This window comes from Leucoraja erinacea, chromosome 12, assembly GCF_028641065.1.
Source record: "Leucoraja erinacea ecotype New England chromosome 12, Leri_hhj_1, whole genome shotgun sequence".
NCBI classification, from domain to species: Eukaryota; Metazoa; Chordata; class Chondrichthyes; order Rajiformes; family Rajidae; genus Leucoraja; species Leucoraja erinaceus.
This window is the reverse complement of record NC_073388.1, coordinates 56,630,578-56,654,244: the sequence shown is the minus strand read 5'-3', so window position 1 is coordinate 56,654,244 and position 23,667 is coordinate 56,630,578. Positions and strand designations below refer to the sequence as shown.

Here is a 23,667-nt window from a genome sequence, read left to right as displayed (position 1 = left end):
TGGTGGAGTAGCAAGATGGATTCAACAGTGGCTGAATGGGAGATGCCAGAGAGTAATGGTGGATGGCTGTTTGTCAGGTTGGAGGCCAGTGACTAGTGGGGTGCCACAGGGATCTGTGTTGGGTCCACTGTTGTTTGTCATGTACATCAATGATCTGGATGATGGTGTGGTAAATTGGATTAGTAAGTATGCAGATGATACTAAGATAGGTGGTGTTGTGGATAATGAAGTAGATTTTCAAAGTCCACAGAGAGATTTAGGTCATTTGGAAGAGTGGGCTGAAAGATGGCAGATGGAATTTAATGCTGATAAGTGTGAGGTGCTACATCTTGGCAGGACAAATCAAAATAGGACGTACATGGTAAATGGTAGTGAATTGAGGAATGCAGTTGAACAGAGGGATCTAGGAATAACTGTGCACAGTTCCCTGAAGGTGGGATCTCATGTAGACAGGGTGGTAAAGAAAGCGTTTGGTGTGCTGGCCTTTATAAATCAGAGCATTGAGTATAGAAGTTGGGATGTAATGTTAAAATTGTACAAGGCATTGGTGAGGCCAATTCTGGAATATGGTGTACAATTTTGGTCGCCTAATTATAGGAAGGATGTCAACAAAATAGAGAGAGTACAGAAGAAATTTACTAGAATGTTGCCTGGGTTTCAGCAACTAAGTTACAGAGGAAGGTTGAACAAGTTAGGTCTTTATTCTTTGGAGCGCAGAAGGTTAAGGGGGACTTGATAGAGGTCTTTAAAATGATGAGAGGGATAGACAGAGTTGACGTGGATAAGCTTTTCCCACTGAGAGTAGGGAAGATTCAAACAAGAGGACATGACTTGAGAATTAAGGGACAGAAGTTTAGGGGTAACATGAGGGGGAACTTCTTTACTCAGAGAGTGGTAGCTGTGTGGAATGAGCTTCCAGTGGAGGTGGTGGAGGCAGGTTCGATTTTATCATTTAAAAATAAATTGGATAGTTATATGGACGGGAAAGGAATGGAGGGTTATGGTCTGAGTGCAGGTAGATGGGACTAGGGGAGAATAAGTGTTCGGCACGGACTAGAAGATCCGAGATGGCCTGTTTCCGTGCTGTAATTGTTATATGGTTAATTGTGTGTTATGTTTATTTTACTGTTATGACTGCAGGGAACGAAATTTCGTTCAAACCTCTGTTGGTTTGAATGACAATAAAGGTAATTTGTATTTGTATTGTAGATGATAATTAAAACATAAACATGCTTAAAAAAAAATGACAATGTTTTATTAGATTCGTTAAGGATTATTTTCTCTGACTGGAAATCAATAATGGGAAGTCATCAAGTTAAAATTGTTGAAACAAAGAGAGGACAACACAACCATTTTTGCAAAAGATTGTTAGAGTATGGGGCAATGAAGCAGAAAAAAATCCACTTTAAAAATAAATAATACAGTTAAAATGGCAGAAAATGTAATACTATGACAAAAATATATATCTGGATTAGGTTTAAATAAAGAATTAGTGAAGTACCATCACAGGCAATGTTTACTGGCAATCAGAAGTCTTGTAGCAAATTTAAATGGCTCCTGTCCTCCAGATGTGAATGACAAAATGTTAACCTCCATGATTACTTTACTCCTTAGATTTGTTTAAATGTGCAATTCTGCTTATGACCTGATTAGAAAAACTGGGTGTAACATTTCTCCGAATCCCTAAAACACATTAAAGCCTGAAGACAGTAATATGCCAAAGAGGAAAAACGAATCTGTTCACCATTCTACTCAAAGCAGTGCGATGACAAAAATTTATGTATGCTTATGACTGACAAATTTTCACCTTAAGCAAAATATTTTACATTGGCTACAATAATTATAAACATTGGCTGCAATGGTGCCTAATCTATTATCAATGACATTAATTTGTTCTTTGTCTACACTTTGCATAACTAATGTTATTATTTGTTAATATCCTCTTTGGTCATTTGATGTCAAAAGTAGTTTTACATTGATTATTAGTAATTAGAAACTATAGACGACTGAGTCCTAATTTATCAGAGGCTCCACTTGAACCTCATTTCTGATGTGGTTCTTGGATGGTGGGGAGGGAAGAGGTAAAAGAACCGTGTTGCATCTCTTGAAAATTGCATGGGAGAATGCAAGGGGTCAGAGAGGAGTTGGTGAAGAGGGATGAGAGGACCGGGCAAACAGTAGGAAGTGGTCTCTGCAAAGGCAGAAATGGATGGGAAGGGAAAGATGTGGTTGGTGACACAATCTTGTTGCAGCTGGCAGAAATGACTAAGGATGATGTTCTGGACACAGAGGTTAATAGAGTGAAAGGTGAAGACTAGGGGAATCCTGTCTCTGTTCAATCTGGAGTCTGAGAAACAGGAAATGCGAGACAGTACACTATCAACTGGAGCAGAAAATAAGTCACATTTGCTTAAAAAAGATATTTCAAATCTCCGGGAATGGAAGTTCTCATCCTAAGAGCAGACCTGGGAGAAAGAGATGAATCATCACAAGAGACAGGACGGGAAGAGTTGTAGCTGGGGGAATCAGAGGGTCTATCATAAATGTCAATGGATAGTTTGTCCCCTGATCTAGAAAAGAATGCGAAATGTTAAAAATAGACCATGAATTTGAAAATGAGATGAAAATTATTAACAAAGATGATAAAAATGGATGTGTTCCTTATAGGTGGAGGAAACAGTACCAAAATGCAATCATCAATACAATGTCAAAAGAGTTGGGTAATCGAGAAGCTTTGTAACATGGACTGTTGAACATAGCCAATAAAAAGACAGGTATAACTATGACCCGTGCAGGCATCCATGACCACATCTTTGATTTGTAGGAAGTGAGAGGGGTTAAAAAAGAAGCAGTTCAGTGTAAGAATAAGTTAGTTTGGGAGTGGGGAGTATTGACGGAGGATAATTGGTTGACTCTTTGTTGTAGACAGAAGCTAAGGACTGCAAGACCTTCCTGATATGGGTTGGAGACATATGAAGATTGGACATCCATACTGAAGTTGAAGCAGTTGAGTCCAGGGAATCAGAAATTGTCAAACTGCTGGAGGGTATGCAAGTTGTTCCAGATTAAGGTGGGAAGGGATTGGACAAGGAGAGACAAAATAGGGTCAAGGTATGAGGAGTCAAATCAGGGTTAATTAGAATGTTAAGGTAGTGGAAGGCCTTATTCAAAATGGGATATTGGCTTAAGAAGGGCAATAAATTAGTAATTCCAATAATGCATCTATGGAATGGTGAAAATGACAGATTAATCTTCTCAAACTCAGCTGGTTAAAAGTGTGTCTTATCTAAGACTGCAAGTTAGACAAGTGTCAGAATTAGAAAACAAAATGTCTAGAGGTGTAGAGATGGAGTTTGGTATTATCAGCATAAGTGTAAACATTGAGACAAGTTGTGATTTTTTAAGTATGATACGTCAAATAAGCACCACAGAACTAGATGATCATGGATACCTTGAAATTGCAGGTGTTAACTTTTAGAGATTTAGAATCTATTGGATGCTTCATAGTTACAATCAGAGACAGTCATTTGCAATGTTTGACAAGGACAATTTTAATATGGTGACATTGGTGGAAATGTAATTGGAGAGATTAATGAACGAAACTTGGAAATTGTAGATCAAGATTTAGAAACTGTAGACGCGATAATGGTTTGCACGGGTAAAGATTGAGGAAGAGTGTTTGACGACAAGGTGAAGGTTTTAAAAGGGAAAAACAAGTACCAGGAAAAGCAAAGGTATATGATAATAAAGATAATGATTATGTGGGGACTGCAGAAAGTGACAGCTATGTAATCAGCGGTTAAATAAGTACAATGTGAGTACAATCAGAGAGAGCATGAGGAGATACAGCAGAAAATATTGTGGAAGTTGCAGGGAAGGGCTAGAATAGAAAGAAAGGAGGAATGTAGAAGAACAGATAGTCTCATATTTAACTGTAAAAAATATTCCAATATTCCTTTCAGTGCTTAGAGGTAGAGTTAGAAGTGTAACAAGATTATTAAGTGAAAAGACAGAATAAAGAGATACCAAAGTTCATTACGCAAACCAATTTCTAAAACTCCATTAAGTACAGCTAAAGGCCTTTTGGTTTTTGAAGTTCAATGGTTTAATCATTTGTATTCGTATGACCGCTCATCCTACACTTGCAAGTAATAGCCCAGACGATTAGATAGGTCAGCAGAATCTGTTGTGCTGGATTGATTCCAGGACTGGATAAAGCACAATCCATATATAGATTTAATCCTTCGTTATCATTTCAATGAGCTGGATATCCCTATCAAGCTTGCCTGCATACAGAATATCAATTTCAGGCCACTTGATTCTTTACAGGAACTGTTGGTTAAGTTTCAATTGGAAGGGAAAAGGACAAAGAAAGAATGCAACTGGAAGCAATAAAGAGCAGTGCTTCAATATTACCCAAGTCAGTTTGCATCTGAAAGCTTTCTTCTAATCATTAGATTTAACACAATGATTTCAATTACTGACAAGTTACCAGAGACGTTGTAGTACTCAAGATGTGAGCATCTAAATGAGTTACACTCAATGAGACTCAACAAGACAACTTTGAAACTAATACACCGACTTGGGTGGGGGAAACACGAAGAGAGAGGGGGTGCAAGGGTGACGAAGTTAGAGAAATTAATAGTCACATTGCTGGGTTGTAAACTGACCAAGCAAAATATGGCGTATGTTCCTCCAATTTGCATTTGACCTCACTCTAACAATGGAGGAGGCCCAGGACAGAAAAGTCAGAGTTGGAATGTAAAGGGAAATTGAAGTGTTTGGCAACTGGGAGATCAGGTAGGCCCAGGCGGACTGAGTGAAGATGTTCAACGAAATGATCGCCTAGTCTATGTTTGGTCGCGCCTATGTATAAGAGTCCACACCTTGAACAACAGATACAGTAGATAAGGTTGGAGGAGGTGCAAGTGAACCTCTGCCTAACCTGAAAGGACTGTTGGGGTATAGGGACATGTGTTGCATCTCCTGCGGTTGCAGGGGAAGGTACCTGGGGAGGGAGTGGTTTGGTCAGAAGAGTGGGGTAACCAGGGAGTTGCGGAGGGAAAGGTCTCTGCAGAAGGCCGAAAGTGGCGGAGATGGGAAGGTGGTGGGATCCCGTTGGAGGTGGCGAAAATGTCGGAGGATTATGTGTTGTATGCGATGGCTGATGGAGTAAAAGGTAAGGACTATGAGGACTCTGGCCCTGTTGCAATTAGGGGAAGGGGGAGAAAGAGTGGAGCTACAGGCTACCGAGGAGACAGGTGCCGTGGCCTCATCTATGATGGAAGAGTTCCCTAAAGAATGAGATCTTGGATGTCCTGATATGGAACACCTCATCTTGGACACAGATGCGGCGTAGACGGAGGAATTGAGAGTAGGGGATACAGTCTTTGCAGGAAGCACGGTGGGAAGAAGTGTAGTCTAGATAGTTGTGGGTGTCAGTTCTCTACTTGTCTCTACTATTGATCTCTACTTGTAGTTGGAGTATTTACTCCGGAAGTGACGGCGCAGCCATGCAGCTGCGGCTCGCCAGCAGTCCGTCTGTCTTTTCCTTTTTTTTTGTTTTCTTTTGTCCTGTTGGACGTATGTTTTAGATTATTTTTACTTGTGTATGTGTAGGGGGTGGGGGAAACGTGTTTTAGTTTCTTCCTTCGGAGGATGCGACCTTTTCTTTATCGTATCCCCGTCTGTCTCCGTCTGCGGTGAGGCCTAATCGCGGAGCTAGTGGCCTCCAACTGGGACCGATCTCGAGGCTCCGGAGGCAGAGCCAGGACTTACCATCACAAAGCTGGCCGACTACAGGGCTGTGGTGGCGCTGCGGCGGCCCGACTTCGGAGCCTCAGAGGCTTCGGCCGTGGGTCCAGTGGACGACAACATAGGGAGCTCGCAGGTCCCTGGTTGGTGACCGAGTCTCCGGAGCTCCCGCAACAACAGCTTCGTCCACTGACTGGAGGGTGGCAACTTCGACCGCCCCGGGTCGCGGAGTTTGAACCGGCCCGTTCGCGGTGCTTGGATTTGGCCGCGGGACTTACCATCACCCGGCGGGGGGGCCTAACATCGAAAACCTGAATCGCCTCAACGCAGAGGGAGAACAAGGAAGGAAGAAACAAGGACTTTAAGACTTTTGCCTTCCATCGCAGTGAGGAGGTGCCTGGTGGATGTTAAACTGTGTTAATTGTGTGTTCTGTTATGTTATTTTCTGTCATGACTGCAAGGTGTGCATTTCGTTCAAACTATGTTTGAATGACAATAAAGGAAACTTTATAACTTTATATAAGAAATCACCTAACTGGTGGTGATAGTGCACTTGCATCTGGGCTTTGTCTGTGTCGTAAAAGACTGTCATGGTTCACCTTAAAGAAACCTTTGCCAAAAGAAACCTCTACCAAACCCAAGTACTAAATTGAAATCCTAAAGATACACATAAGCACTTAATAATTTTCATTGTATCACATTTAAAAATGAGGTGGACTATTTATTTTTATGTAAAATGTATGGCAAGGCTTAATATTTCATTTTGATGATCTGGAAAGTTCAATAATCAAAGGGCAAAATACCATTTTTCATCAGGTATTTGTACTTGTTCACACGTAATGCAACTGCAGGTTGTGGCAAGTGTTCCTTTTTATGTATTTTTTAATAAAGGAAAGGAATGATTTTATAAAATATCCTTGCTGATGTCAATTGGGCCTCACAGAACAAAAATCTAAAAAGGAAGCTTGAGATATAAATAATTCTGATCAAAATTAATTTTCACCATGTAGTAACTAGAGAACTGTTGAGCCAAAGTTTTAAGTTCTGATTATGACGGAAGAGCAGATCCTATTCAATACTTAGAAATGCAATGACTGTAAGAAAAAATAGTATTTTGGCCAGGAAAAACAAACTGATCATTTGTGCATATGCTTGAAAATAGAAATCAGATATAACATCACCAATCTCTAGCAACACAATGACATTTTATGTGGCTGTTGAACACTGAATGCTTACAAAATACATTTTATCATGTATAATGTTTTTTTCCCAAGAGGTCAAGAATCTATTAAGAAGCTTTTAAATTGCAGCCTCTGTTCTTTACAATGAAATGGGATCTAGCAGATGCCATCATTTGTATAATTCTAGTGGCCGAGTAAGATGCAGACCTAATTTTAACAAAGTGCTAATCAAAAATGTACAACAATTCTAAGATGGGCAATTTATTACTTTAGGTTAATGAATAGCGCAGTCACGGTGGCACAGTGGTAGAGTTGCTGCCTTACAGCGAATGCAGCGCCGGAGACCCGGGTTCGATCCTGACTGTACGGAGTTTGTACGTTCTCCCCGTGGGTTTTCGCCGAGATCTTCGATTTCCTCCCACACTCCAAAGACGTACAGGTTTGTAGGTTAATTGGCTTGGTAAATGTAAAAGTTGTCCCTAGTGTTTGTAGGATAGTGTTAATGTGCAGGGATCGCTGATTGGCGCCGACCTCGTGGGCCGGAACTAAACTATCTCTAAACTAAACTAAAACTAAATAGCATGCCATACACAATGTACTTGTAATTTTTCAGTCTTTCATACAAACTTGCTCCAAATATTAACAATTGCACATAGACCACTGCTATAAACTGGTTACTAGATCTTTTCATCATAATTCAGTCATAAAAAGGACATATTCTCAAATAAACGGGTACAATACCAAGAGAAGCTAACCAGTTCATGTTAAATCATAAGGTAAATATGTCAATTTCGGAGCATAATTATACCAACTTGGTTTCAGCAAAAATGCGAGGCATTTGCGCAGTGAACGTTTAGTATATTGCACATTTTCATGATTAAAAATTATATATTAGCTTTCACTTGTGCAGCTGCTTTTTTTGTGTAAGTTTACAAATTGTCTTCTTTTTATTTTCTCAAAAGCTTTTGTGGTTCCTGTTTCTTTGCTGGAGATTTTCAATACCCTGTCAAAGTGAAACTGTTAGACATAATAAAAAACAATATATATGCATGATGGATCCACGTCTCAGCTAAAAATGAACTGCAGATTACAACCAAGCCAAAAAGGCACACCACATATAATTTTTCATAGCCTGAAGATGCTTATGCAATGCTGGGCATCAAAGCAGAGGAAAAATAGCTGCCGCGTTTAATAGGCTTATTGCAAAATGCACAGCTTAAGAAAATGCAAAAGAAAAGCCACCCTGTAATTGGCGCATGTTAAACAACAAATAATTCATTTTATGCAGTTTAACATTTTAATGGCAAAATTATCAAGAACAAAACACCAGTGAATCCAGACAGAATTTCCCAGAACAGCAATTAAATCAAGGCATATCACAACATTTTAAGACATTAAGACAGATCTGTTTTAAAACACAACTAGTTAATATTCCAATCAACAGTATCCAAAGATATTTGTAGATGAATTAGCTTTTGTTGTCTTCCCCTCAAACTGTATGAAGAACTCATGAAAGTTAGTAGAATAATGCAATTATGCTCCACTATCCAAAGTGGATAACTAGCAAGATTATTAATTTTCTTATTGTTGTAAGAAACCAATTAATTTAACATAATGAAACAAAAATATAGACTGGGTGCTGTCATAAGCTTAATCAATCAAGCCCATGATTTATTACTTGTTTTAACTTGTCTAATTGGAATTGATACACACAAGAAATAGGCAGTTCCCTGAAGTCATGAACAGGAAATAAGGTTCGAGCACCACTGGAAGTTGCGACAAACTTGACTTCAAATCTCATTAATAATAAGTTTGGAGAAAGGCATCTGTGAATCATGTTTCTTATTCAGAGAGAGGAAGACTTCTACCACCAATAAGTAATTTTTAGGATTTATTGATTGAAAAAATTCACATGAATTGCTTATAAATTATATAATTTTAACCTGAGTTGGGGACCCCTACCAGAAATATGTTCACTTACTCATTAAATACCAAGTCTGGTGCAAAGTAGAGCATTCTGGCATTCACAATTCTATAGGACCTCCATCCCATTGCGAAGACCATAACTGCCATCCACGAATACTGTATGAGACTCATTTGGTCATCCACATGTAAATTGCGAAAACCTGCAGACAAGGAGCACTTGTGCTGAAATAATGTTATCGTATGCAATGATCAGTACACAGCTTGGCAAAGAATAGACCTTCTTAGCAGATAAGCACTAAGGGCAATTTGTTTATGGCGCAAATGCATAAACGGTTACAGAGTTTTTTGCACTGAAAATGCGGTGTAATTTTAACCATCCATGCAGTTAAATTACAGTACCAGCATTCATTCAGGTTGAACTGAATTTTTGTTCCACTTTATTGAAAGTAGGTATGTCTTAATATAACACTGCGTGAATTTGTAGGTCATTTTCTGAGGAGCTGGAACAATTATAGTAATCAAAATGGTTCATCATCAGAAAAAAAAAATATTTTGCATTTCTGCCAGCAGATATGTTAGTGCCCAACGATTTTAGATATATGAAATATTTTCCCTTGCTGATCTTCCAGGTATTTTCCAAATTGCTGCAAGTTAAATTTATTTTGCGACTGATGAAGCATTCAATTCATGCGGCAGGGCGTTTAAGCTGAAGATTAAATACACAGTGGAATTTTTTTATTTTGCAAAGATAATGCATTTCATGCACAATGCATTTCACCTCACAAGGAATGGATGCTGCGGCAGAGTTTGGCATGAAAAGACTCTTGATTGAAATGCGAGTATCTGCAAAGAACTTAGCCACATACAAAATTATAGCGCACCATGGAAACTTTATTTCATCCATCACCTGGCCTGGGTGATATCAGGTGGCATGTAAAATTTACGTGCAGCGCATTGAGTCTTCTAGTTAAATAATGCTAGTAGAGTTGCACCTAATAATTGTGAGGTTTAGCAGGGAAACATTAATAGAGTGGTCCCATTTCCTTAAGGAATATTTGTAGAAGACATTCAACATCTCTACAATAAATTGTCACATACAAAAATCAACTTTTATACATTGGACTTCTACCAAACTAACATTGGAATTGGCCATAGTTGTAGCGTCTTGTTGTCTACACAAGTATAATCAAAATCAAAGATCCATTACTCAGCAGGAACAACACTTCATCAGTGAGAGAGGAGAACCAATTCTAAAAACCTACAAGATGTCTTCAACCTCAAATGTTATTAACTGAACCATTGATAGCATTTAGATAATTTATGCACAATGCAGTACTTATAATAAACCAATACATTTTAAATAAGCCAACCCTGCATGTGGTTTATGTCCACATGTTAATGCAGGTCTGTGGCTAAACATCAAAAAGCTTCCACAGTATCATCAATTTTAAGTGTTTATGTCATTATCACCCTTATTTTAAAATAAAAAGTGAAGAACAACAGTAACAAGAACAAGGTTAGCATATGGAGATGAAGCCGATGTCACCAATGACAATTAAAGCTGGGAACTGGGGTCTCAAAGAGGAGCTTTAATTGGTTATTTGTCATTAAGTTTTACAATACAATGCTCTATCCCTTGCAGTTTAATGGTATAGCCAGCAAAATCCATGATATCACATGAAAAAGGAATTTTGTGTGACTATATCAGCAACTCTGTCATAGCCATGTTGGTATAAGAGGACAATGATGACAAAATGAAACCATCAGCAACACAGGAATTTGGAATGCTGCTGTCGTCCAAGGAATGCTATAATTACATTTAAGCAATATTTGCTATCTAAAGTGTTCCAAAGCAATGCATTTAATTCTATTCAACAGTTCAAGTACTTTCTATCAATGTGGCTTTTCTGCTTAAGTGTATTAAATGATACCCAGCAGCCTGTTCAAATTATATAGTTTATTTTACCTTCCATGTTTGGTGAATGTTGCCAACATGAGCTGACATTCAGACCTATACTTAATTTAAGATGTTTAAAAACATAAGCTACTACCAGTCCTTCCAACTGGATGGAGCAAGTGTATTAACAGCAGTGTTGCACTGAATCAGGCTGGGGTGTATTACCTAGATTCGCCTGAAATGTTCATTACTGCACAATGTGCAAGAGCCAAGTCCTGGAGTGATGACTAATCAGACTAAGTCCTTACATGTCCAACAAAGTTTTCTGAAGGGAGAGTGGCCATCAATGTCACGTTGTTTGTCTCCATTTGATGATTGTTCATGGTAAGTTGTCTATTATCTGGCAAGTAAAATGACTCTCCTTGGTTTGTAATGCCCAATTCTACAAATGTTTTGATGAGCAGACATATATTTTTCAGTTAGGATAATAAACTTTCTAACAGATACCGTATGCAGCAAATATAAGCATAGCCTCACAGCATCAATGACCCAGATTCAATCCTGACCTCTGCCTGTATGGAGTTTGCATATTCTTTGTGGCTGCATGGGTTTCCTCTAGGTGCTCCAGTTTCCTCCCACAACCTAAATACATGCATATGGATAAGTAAACGGGCCACTGTAAATTGCCCCTTGTTGATGCATGATCGATTCTGGGAGGTGTTAATGAAAATAAAATTAGATTATATAGAATTAGTGTAAATAGGTTGTTGATGGTCAGCATGCCCTTGATGGGCTGCAGGAGCTACTTGTGTGCTATGACTCTACAAATTGAGTGTTACATCAGCATTAGTTTTAAATCTTGGTACACATGCACCACTTAAAACTAATTATATAGGAGTTTGAGAATAACATATTACAGGATCAAACAAACATTATAAGGCTAGAATTGCCATGCCTCTAAATAACATACATAGCCATTCACACCTGAACATCTATTTCTAAGTCATTACACTCTCGCGCCTTTTTAATTTACTCCAAATTTCCATTACTGTAACTCTTGCTTGATTTCATACACTCATTTCCAATTTGGTCACAGAATGGTTACAATATTCAGCCTATCATATTGGCACGGTCTCCCAACAGTGGCCTTTCAGTTCTATCCACCATTTCTTTCTTATATTCATGCAGAGTATTCTCAACCATATATTTATTCAATTCCCTCTTGAAGGTCACAATGGAACCAACATTTTCCATATTTGCAGATTTCACTATCAGCTGCTTAAAATGGTTTCTTCTTTTTTCATTTCATTTGGTTTATTATATCATTGTGTCCTGAGAAACAGTTGAAAAACTTTGTTGTGTCTGCTATCCAGGCAATTAATACCATATTTGAGCTCAATCATATAATACGTGAGCACGACATCTAGAGCTAAATGAGAAAGGAAACAGGATGCACAATATAGTGTTACAATTAGAGAAAGTGCAGGTAAAAAGTGGAAGAATGATAAAGAAGTAGATTGAGAGATTAGGAATATATCCAGACCTTAAGATTCGGAAAACAGCAGAGAAGAAGTTCTTGAATCTAGTGGTACTTGCTTTCACGCTCTTGTATCTTCTACCTGATGGGAAGGGGGAAATAAAGAATAGCCAGGGTGTGAATGCCCCTTGATTATATTGACTGCTTTCCCAAGGCAACTTCAATTTCTGTCAGAGTCGATGGGAGAGGGCTGGTATGCGTGATGGACTGGGCTACGTTCATAACTCTATCTGCAATTTCTTGCTGTCTTGGGCAAAGCAGTTGTTATACTAAGCTATGGTGCATCCCCACAGGATGTTTTCTATGATGTATCTGTAGAAATCGGTGAATCATTGGATATATGCCAAATTTCCTGGGTCTTCTGACGAAATAGACACTTTGGTGTAGTTTCTTGGCCACAGTATCTATGTTGTTGGATCAGGGCAAATTATTGGTTATATTTATACCTACCAACTTTGAAGCTTTTGGTCATCTCCTTTTCAGCGCCATAGGGGTAGATTGGGCTGTGTACTCCACCCCGCTTCCTCACTATGTCTTTGACCAGCTCTTTTATTTTGGCTTGCATCGAGCAAGAGATTGTTGCCTATTAAGCTCTGTATTTTATTCCTGTATTCAGTTTCATCTTTGTTTAAGATCCATCTGACTATGGTGGAATCATTTGTAAACGGATTAGGGCAGAATTTGGCTGCACAATCATGATTGTAGGAAATATAATAAGGGTCTGAGAATGCAGCCTTGCAGGACACTGGTGTTGAGAAATATTGTAGAGGATGTTTTATTGCTTATCCGTATTGATTGCAATCAATGGTTAAGAAGTAAAGGATCCAGTTGCAAAGGGGGATGCTGCGTCGGTCCAGGAATTTGGAGATGAGTATGGTAAGAATTATAGTTGGAATTATTGAAGGCAGAGTTATAGTTAATACATAGGAGACTGATGGAGGTGTCCCTATTATCCAGCTGTTCTAGGGATGAATGCAGTCAGGTCTGCAAATTGTAGTGAATCTTAGCTGTCTGGGAAGCTGGAGCAGGTGTGCACTCTTCCCAGCCTTTCACAGAACTTCATAATGGTGCACACACAAAATATTGGAGTAACTCAGCAGGACAGGCAGCATCTCTGGAGAGAAGGGGTGATGTTTCGGGGCAAGACCCTACTTCAGAATGGTGCATGTCAGAACCAGCGATTGTCATTTTGGCACGCTATCTTGTTATTCTTCGGCATCAGATGATAGTGGTCTTCTTAAAGCAGGAACCTCAGACTGAAATAGGAAGAAGTTAAAGATGTTCCACAAACACTCCTGCCAGCTGGTTCACACAGGTTCTGAGGACACAATGATGGACTCCATCTGGGCTAGTTGCTTTCTGCGGGTTCACTCACAAGAAAGCCAATCTGATGTCTGCAACGGTGACCTTGGGTTCAGGTGTAGGTGTAGGTGTAGGTATGATTAATCCACCCATTGACCTCCTGTTTCTTTCACTCTGCTTTATTTTAAGGGGAGCCCCAGTCCCCAAACTTCATTCAAAGGGAAAAACCTCCCAGTATTCTCTCTATCCAGATTCCTTCACAAATCTTCCCTCAGCTTTCGCTTTAAAGAAAATAGTTCCAGGCTTTCTGAACTATCCTTGTAACTGTATTTCCCCATCTCATGAACCATTCACAAAATCTTTCCTGGATCCTCTCCTGTTTCTTTGTCTCTTTCCTTTGACGTGGCAACCAGAATTGAACACAGTATTCCAGTTGAGGTGAGGCAACTATTTTAAAGTGGTACTAATTGAATTCCATGTACTAATTTTCTATGATTTTTTTGATGAGACACAAAATTGTAGTTGTCTTATTAACCATTTTTCAACAAATCATGTATCTTTCAATGATTTGTGCACACATGATTTTCATGATTTGATCCTGCACCTCTTTTGGAACATAATCGATCATTCAATAATCATGTTCATTCTTCCTATGAATATGCATCATTTCACTTTTCTTTGAATTAGGTTTAAGTTTAGGTTTATTACCGAGGTACAATGAAAAGCTTTGCTTTGCATTCTATCCAGTCAAATCAGATAATCAGATAAATAAAATCATGCCAACCTCATGTACAATAGATGGAACGAAGGTAAAGAGTCAAAGTGCAAAATATAGTTCTCAGCATTGTAGCGCAACAGTCCAATATCCTCAATGAGGTAAAAGAGAATTGGACTATACCCGAGCTTATAGAAGGACCGTTCAGAAGCCTGACAACAGAGGGGAAGAAACTGGTTCTGAGTCTAGTGGTGCACACTTTCAAGCTTCTATATCTTCTGCCCGACTCTGGTCAAGAAAGAATGACCAGAGTGGGAAAGGTGTTTGATTATGCTGGCTGTTTTAACAAGGCAGTGTGAAGTCTGGATGGAATCGATGATGGGAACTATAGTCTGTGTGATGGTCTGGGCTACATCCACAACTCTACAATTTATTGCAGTTTTAATTCCACCTGCCCATTTATATTCTCCTACAATTTATCATTATCCTCTATTGTGTTTCCAATATTGTCACATTTAGAAGCACCTGCAAATATTGAAATTGTGTCTTGCATTCAAAAGCAAAGCAAAAATCTCATCATTAATCCCTATCGAAGGTACACAAAACAGCTGGGGAAACTCAGCGGGTGCAGCAGCATCTATGGAGAGAAGGAAATAGGCAACATTTCGGGCCGAAGAAGGGTTTCGGCCCGAAACGTTGCCTATTTCCTTCGCTCCATAGATGCTGCTGCACCCGCTGAGTTTCTCCAGCTGTTTTGTGTACCTTCTGTCATTTAGGCCTCTGAATTATTAAATCACAGAGCAAATAACATCGATGTTTACTATTTTGTAACAACATCTGCCTGAAGCGCTGTCAAAACGCAGTAACTTTTGCAATGGTCAAGAGAATGTGTTGGTAAGCAAAGGAAAGAAAGATATTGCTGAAAGGGGTGGGGGTGGTTGGAATGTATTATAAAGTCTTCTTTACAAATAGCCTGGCCAGAAAAAGATTGACAATATTGTTCTTCCTGCTCCATAATTAATTTACAGCTTGATAAGAGTTAAAACCTCAAAATATCAAGGGTACAGTATGTACTGTGTAGCAGAGCATAACAATTCAAGGCCTGCTATGTTTAATATTACAGAATTCTTCCAGCGCAATCTAGGCAGAGTATAATTGCTTGACTATGCAACAAGTGTTCTATAAGTTGCAGGTGGCAGCATGGCGTTCAGTTTAAGCATGTCAATATTGTGCAGATTGCGCATTGGAGGTAAGAACTACACGAGTTTACACTTAACAAAAAACAGAAAATGCTGAACAGATTCAACAGATCAGGTAACATTTATAGAAAGTTGACGTTTTAGGTCAAAGGACCATCATCAGAACCAAGTTGCGTCTTGGCAGGTGGAGATGAACAGCTTGACTTAGAGTGATGAAGGTACTTCCACAGTGCTGTGGAGAATCCCATATTTTTAACTCAGTGGCAATAAAAGAAAGATCTTATCCAGTCAACATGGTGCAAGATTTGGAACAGCATTTGCAAATAGTGGTGCTCTCATATGCAAGTTGATCCTGCTCTTCTTGGCAGCAAAGGTTGGAGATTTGAGAAATGCTCTTGGAGTAGCCTAGATGATTTACTGCAGTGCATAATGCAGATAGCAATGATAGAGCGTGAATGTTTTAGGTGATGGATAGGGTGCCAATCAGGACATAGTGGTGAAAATCCTGGCATTGCTCAACTGCTGGAATTGGTGATTGCCTGGCACGAGTGTTAATTGTCAATCTGCCCATGCCAAAATACTATCTGGGCCTAACTGCATGATGGAATATTGATTACCGAACAGCAGCTGAAGATGGCTGCACTGCAAGCACTGTCTTAAGCAACATTAGTTTGCTTCAGTACAAGCTTGCAGTGTAACTTGCACTATTTGGGAATATTTCATTGTCTTTAAATCACAAATGCATCTCCTGAAGTCACTGAGTAAAAGCAAATATTTCTCTCTGCTACATACTATAAGTACTGCTTCCCAAAAACTGTGCCTGGGTAGCAGCAGTGTTGCAGAAAAATGCTGCGTTGATTTTGTTCGTAAACACTTGCATGATACCAAAATTATAGTTGCCACATTAGTTAAGCTTAAGCAGCCGGCCTGGTTGCATTGCATCACAATACCTTCAATAGTAATAGAATATTACTTGGTACCTACATTTATTTGACAATATCTAGTTGGTTTCATCAATAATAACATTTAATGGCTGTGCAAGATGGAAACTGTGTCTGTGTCTCTTGGAAACACTGAACAAAGGAATGAAAAATCGATGAAAAAGCCATTTTTTAGAACAATGTTTTCCTCCAGCAGAATGAAATCTCCAAAAAATCTAATACAAAAATATATCTCAGTGAAGTCCCCCAGTACACATTTATTGAAGATCTCTACAAGGATTCTGTTTAAAAAATGTTAGGGGCTTAATATAATTTTATAACGATCCATGGGACAATATTCAGCAGGCCAATGAAATACCCGTTCTTGTTTGCAAAGATATTGTTGTTTTAAAAGTGTGTTTTCCTTTGTTTTGCTGCTAGTCAAAACAAATAATAGAACATCCTTTATAGAAGTCAGTAACTCTAAACTGCCAACAGAACATCCTTTATAGAAGTCAGTAACTCTAAACTGCCACGATTTTGCTTAACCCAATGAATATTACCTCCCCAAATGAGGTTGTACTGGGGCTTTTGCTTCTCATCTTGTCAGTGGATTATTGCGGTGACACAGCTTTTCTTCCAAAGCTTCTGTGAACTAGTTATTTGACATTTCCCAAATGGATTACAGACTCTTCCTATGACCTCCCCATTAACCAGGTTCATGATTTTTTTAATTATTATGTTGTTGTCTGAATGATACCTTTCTTGCAGGCTACCTATATTATCCTTTCTGCTGAGATACCTCATCCTGTCCTAATTTTCTGACTAGCAAGTTATTTTGCTGACTGGGCCTTTCTTTCCAATCTTATGTTTCTCTCTGCAGAATATTTGCAAATTAAATCTTCTGTTCTAATATTTCATTGCCATAATGATTCAATGCCCACTTCTTTCTTTTGTTAGCCCATATTGAACCAGATTATATATTCAGTTTTTACTATCTATCATCCAACATGTCAATCATTCAAATCCATGACTCTCAAAGAATGCCCATTGTGTACTCTTTAAGCCCCCAAAGTTATATCCTGTTAACATTATCCATTCGTTTCAAATCCATAACTGGAGACACCAAGTTCCCATTCGCTACTATGTTGCTTAATTCTGGCCCTTCCCTCTACATCACTTAACGCCTTCATTTTTCTGAGTATGTAACACACACTTGCTGTAACCAAATTTCTAACCTAACCTTCTAAAAAGTCTCACATTTAACTCTTCTTTTAACCCACGCTTCAAATTTCTTATTGAATGGACTGCTATCAAATTCAATCTGCAATTTTGTTGGCACATCACTATCTACACTTAAATCATAGTACCTACCCACAAGGTGAAAGCTGGCTATATTTGACATATTCTCACTGCTTCTCCCTATCGCCCAACAGATTACTTACTTCCCCCCATAATTATGTTGGTGATCCCTCCTGCATATGTACTTAACATTTTTTGCTCCACCTTGACAGAGAGCATTTACAGTATTTCTGATGCATATCCTGACCTACAAGTTTCACAATATCAAGATGCATAATTATAGCTTCAAAATGTGCCCATTGCTTTCCTCATATATCCTTGTACTTTCCACATGATGCTATAGCAGAACTTGCACATTGCAATAGCATCTTCATCAAAACCATCTCACATTTATGAGTGGCATCTCCATGCTAATGGCTATTCTACATATATCATTGCTAATTCTGCAATATTAAATAGTTTTGTCTGAATTCTATCAACAGCCAGTCGACACAAAAATCACCTGTAGCACTCAATCTAACACTGCAAATTATATTTATTTGTCAATGTATTTAATTTGGACATAAAAAACGTATTTAACTCCAATAAAAGATGGAAACGTGGCATATTCTAGTCCTATCAAAATGAATGTTCACATTGCATTTGCCTTCCCTACCACCAACTCAATCTGCAACTTTTAGGAATCCTGCACCAGCACTCCCAAGTCCATTTGCACCTCAGATTTCTGAAAGCTCCCCCATTTAGAAAATTATCTTTGCCTTTATTTCTTCTAATGCATATTTCTATGCATGCCATACATTTAACTTTGCTATATTCCCTTTGTCACTTCTTTGCCCACTTTCCCAACATATAATCATATAACAATTACAGCACGGAAACAGGCCATCTCGGCCCTACAAGTCCATGCCGAACAATTATTAAGGACATGTCCAAGTCCTTCCGAAGACTCCCTGCTTTCTCAACACACTACATGACCCTCCACCCATCTTGATATCATCCTCAAACTTGGCCACACAGCCATCAAAAGCAAAACTTCTATGAATTGAATCATTAGTCAAAATAACAAATGCACCCAGACCAGGTGAGAAATGTTTTAAATTACAGATGGAATGGAGAGGGACTGTTTTCATTTATTCTTTTATTTTTGGTACTTTAAGGCTGCACGTAAGTCTATTATTTAAAGCCTTGCCCAAGATGTTTTGGAGAAGATGATGAACAGCAATGATTTATAACTTTTGTGGACATTCTGATGAAGGCACTCAACACAATGCTTTTGAGAGAGTTTCAGGATTTAGCCAAACGACAAAATAAATAATAATACATTTCCAATTGAGGATGCGGTTGTGCCATTGACCAAATGGAAAGATTCCTGCCAAACTCACACTGAGACCTGCCTTCTATGTTGCTGTTATATCATCATCTTGAAAATAAAATAAAGATTGATTTACTTTAAAATAACAATCCAGAAAGTAAATACTGAATAATTACTCAAAGCTGAAAAAGGACTTCTAATGAAAAATTCCTATTTAATACTTTCACATTACAAATAGTAAATTGAAAAAACTGAGAACTGCTATTGGGCTCCCAGATTAAAAATCCAAACTTGAATGAGAAGCAAAAGTGGGCTGCCCTTTTAGATATTTAAACAGACTTCCGGAAACATTCAAACAAATCTTGGAAACGTCTCTGAACGCAAGCTGAAAGGTGTCAAAAATTTCCAGGAGAGGTAACAATTTCTTGAAGTAAGTAGTACGAAAAATTAATGTGCTTTTAAGAGAATTTCACAATGTGATTTTATAAATGCTGTTCCATCAGAAATACACCCAGACATGAGTGTCTGAATGCTTATAATGCATGACCATTCAGCAATGGAACACAAGAACAAACTGCAATTGAATAAAATCTTTCAGGCTTCGCTCAGCAAATCTTTTGAACATAATCTAGCTACACAATGCACATGTCATTCACCATCATGTATGGACTGGCATCTTTCCACATTTCATCAGTCTATTGATGGAGCAAAATGAAGTGAAAGTTGTTCCTACAAGCTTGGTACCATCTTTTTTGTTATAACTTCTCACAGAATCACGCTCAGTAAAGAAAATAAGCAATTAATGCTTCTTTACAACATCATTGTCTAAATTAATCTTCTCTAGGCAGCGACACAATCTGTCCTCTTGCCAGCAAGAACAATCAGTTGACCTTGTGTAAGCCAGTACATTAAAATAATCTCCTTGCACTTGAAAGTATTCCTATTAACATCAAATTGAACTGTATTAGGATTAAAAATAATTTTGCACATTTCCTGCTACAAGAGTGCAGCCGAGACACAAGTGGGTGGACAGAGGTCCAGAGATCGAGTACCAGACTTCATGATTTTCTAGTTCTTTTGCACTGTGCAATAATGACATTTACAGTGAAAGTCAAAAACTAAAGGTCTGAGCTACACTGGATACAGCCTGACACCTTGGCATGTTGCCCCTTGTTCTGGCCCACCCACATTTATCGCGCCTGGATACAGAGTCTGAACAAGTTGGTATTCCAGCCCCTGCGAGCTTCTGAGAAATTGCAATGTAGCCTCAGAGCTGAATAGGCCACAGATTGAATTCCCCTGAAGCTGCACCTCTGGCATACTATAATGGTCTTTAATAGGCAAGAAGGGAGACAAGAGTCTCTTTGTGAATCTGGGAGGCTATATTTGTTAAACATCAGATATTTTAAATATATAAAACTTGTTTTAAGAAAATAAACGCAATAAAACAATTTTTAAATATATGAGAATATTACCACTGAAACAATTAAAATTACGTAAATAAAACAAATAAATATCCAAACGTTTATCGTTCACAACTAATCTACATGGTCAATGCACTTTTCTACTAGATCCAGCTGCAATAGGACCGGAGGAGCTAATTTTTCCGTGCAATGAGGGATATTTCTACAATGATTCGTCACAACTACGGACTCCATGTGGAGTGGAGAGCAGTAGGGTTGAATCTTTCTTACTTGGACCTAGCGAAACCCCAGAAGCACCCTTTGAAAACATTAATCATAAGACAGTTCAAATCAGTCTTATTGCTTATTAAATAAATACTGGATTGAATTTCTACAAGAGAGCTCTGATCTCCTGATGGTGCATAGAAATATATAAAAAAATAATTTTGCTTATTTTAGCAAAGAAATGCAGATGCTGGAAATCCAAAACCAAAAAAGAAAAATGTAGGCAGCACTCAGCAGATAAAATAGCATCAGCATGGTGAAAAAAGAGTGAATGTTTCAGGTTAAGATTCTTCATCAGAATTGGAAAAATGAAAACAGTATTTTGATTTGCAGAAGGACAATTAATTTAGTCTAAAGTTTTTTGCTTTCACCTGAATACGGCCTTCAAAGAACAGATGTGGTGGCAGTGCCGAAAAAGGAACTTTGTGTTTTCTTATAGACTGTCTGGATTTTTTGTCACTATTATGATTAATCTTGAGATCCCCAAAATAAATCCACCCGATTGAATTCATGCCTATCTATTTCACCAGTCTTGATATGTTTGCCTCTATTGTTTTGTCTCAAAATCAATATACATGCACAGCACAGCTAGTCAGCCAAATGCTGTGATACAAGCTTTTACGCTTATTTTTGGCAAGGCGATCAATTGACCAAGCCGATTGTTCTGCTCCATCTTGACCCTGGACTGAAAATTCCAATGCAAAAATCAATCCTACTGAAATGCATCTCATCATATAAGCAAAAAAAATGCTCATGACTGATTATTCACAATTAGTTTAGATGTCAACTGCACAACAACACCTACATGGACATATACAAGGCCCTCCATAATGTTTGAGACAAAGACACATCACTTATTTATTTGATATTTGTAATAGAAAGAATCACATGTGGTTAAAGTGCACATTGTCAGATTTTATTAAAGGCCATTTTTATTCATTTTGGTTTCACCATGTAGAAATTACAGCTGTGTTTATACATAGTCCCCCCATTTCAGAGCACCATAATGTTTGGGACACAGCAATGTCATGTAAATGAAAGTAGTCATGTTTAGTATTTTGTTGCATATCCTTTGCATGCAATGACTGCTTGAAGTTCGTGATTCATGGACATCACCAGTTGCTGGGTGTCTTCTCTGGTAATGCTCTGCCAAGCCTGTGTTGCAGCCATCTTTAGCTTATGCTTGTTTTGGGGGCTAGTCCCCTTCAGTTTTCTCTTCAGCATATAAAAGCCATGCTCAATTGGATTCAGATTGACTTGATAATGCAAGAATTTACAAATTTTTGAAAAACTCCTATGTTGCTTTACCAGTATGTTTGGGATCATTGTCTTTCTCTAGAATGAACCACCGGCCAATGAGTTTTGAAGCATTTATTCTTCAGAATTCATTATGCTACTACTACCAGCAGTTGTATCATCAATGACAATAAGTGAGCCAGTTTCTTCAGCAGCCATACATGCCTAGGCCATAACACCCCCACCCACCGTGTTTCACAGATGAGGTGGTATGCTTTCGATCTTGGGCAGTTCCTTCTCTCCTCCATACTTTGCTCTTGTCATCACTCTGATATGTTAATCTTCGTCTCATCTGTCCACAAGACCTTTTTCCTTAACTGTGGTTGTTCTTTTACGTACTTCTTGGCAAACTGTAACTTGGCCATCCTATTTTTGCGGCTAACCAGTGGTTTGCATCTTGCAGTGTAGCCTCTGTATTTCTGTTCATGAAGTCTTTCGCAGACAGTGGTCATTGACAAATCCACACCTGATTCCTGAAGCGTGTTTCTGATCTGTCGGACATGTGTTTGGGGATTTTTCTTTATTATAGAGAGAATTCTTCTGCCATCAGCTGTGGAGGTCTTCCTTGGCCTGCCAGTCCCTTAGCGATTAGTAAGCTCACCAGTGCTCTCTTTCTTCTTAATGATGTTCCAAACAGTTGATTTTCATAAGCCTACGGTTTGGCTGATTCCTCTTAACAGTTTTATTCTTGTTTCTCAGTCTGATAATGGCTTATTTGACTTTCATTGGCACAAATTTGGTCCTCATGTTGATAAACAACAATAAAAGTTTCCAAAGGTGATGGACTGGAGGAAAAATTAGGTCTGATCAGTCTGAAGAAGGGTTTCGGCCCGAAACGTTACCTATTTCCTTCGCTCCATAGATGCTGCCGTACCCGCTGAGTTTCTCCAGCAATTTTGTCTACCTTCGATTCTCCAGCATCTGCAGTTCCTTCTTGAACAATAAAGACTAGGTGCTAAGAGCTCTCTTATACCTAAATTAAGGAGGAAATTAAACACACCTGAGCAAACATTACGGTGCCTTGAAATGGGGAGGACTATGTATAAACACTGCTGTACAAGGTGAAAACAAAATATATAAAAATGGCCCTTATTAAAATCTAACAATGTGCACTTTAACCACATGTGATTTTTCTCTATTACAAATCTCAAATTGTGGAGTACAGAGGTAAATAAATAAATGAAGGGTCTTTGTCCCAAACATTATGGATGGCACTGTATGTACCTTCTATTTTGCTGTAAGTTTTAAATGTTTGCTTCCTCCACAAGTTAACATTTCAAGCACAGAGCCTTTATGTTCATAATTTTTTTCCACTAAGTATGTGGCATACTTTTCTTACATGTTGCTGAAGTCTAATAAGGAGCCAAACAATTGCTTTTGCTGAGATCAGAGGCTGAATAGTTAGAGGAAATGTTATAGATGCAAACACTATCTTCCCTTTCCCAGGTTCTACCATGCGCAAGTACTCCCCTAACCTCTACACTTTTATCTATCATCAGTATCCTTCTCAGCTATTAGTGCTCTCCAGCTTCAAATTTAAGATCACTCTACTGTTATTAATTTTCAAAAGTTTTTTTTATTAAGTGAGGCTGATTCAACAATAATATAGCAGCTACTGTTGCAACCCAAATGCAATTC

The 23,667-nt window shown here is 38.5% G+C and overlaps 1 protein-coding gene across 2 annotated transcripts in view; it reads right to left on the bottom strand.

The window, feature by feature from the left end:
• LOC129702391 (androgen receptor-like) overlaps positions 1-23,667 on the bottom strand; it is a 215,098-nt gene that overhangs the window by 34,739 nt on the left and 156,692 nt on the right. Inside the window, exon 5 of one of the 2 annotated variants that reach the window (XM_055644168.1) lies at positions 8,917-9,061. The exons of the other annotated variant lie outside the window; for it this stretch is intronic. Coding sequence (XP_055500143.1) covers positions 8,917-9,061 — 145 coding nt within the window. The remainder of the gene's footprint in view (positions 1-8,916; positions 9,062-23,667) is intronic. 2 annotated transcript variants of the gene reach the window in all.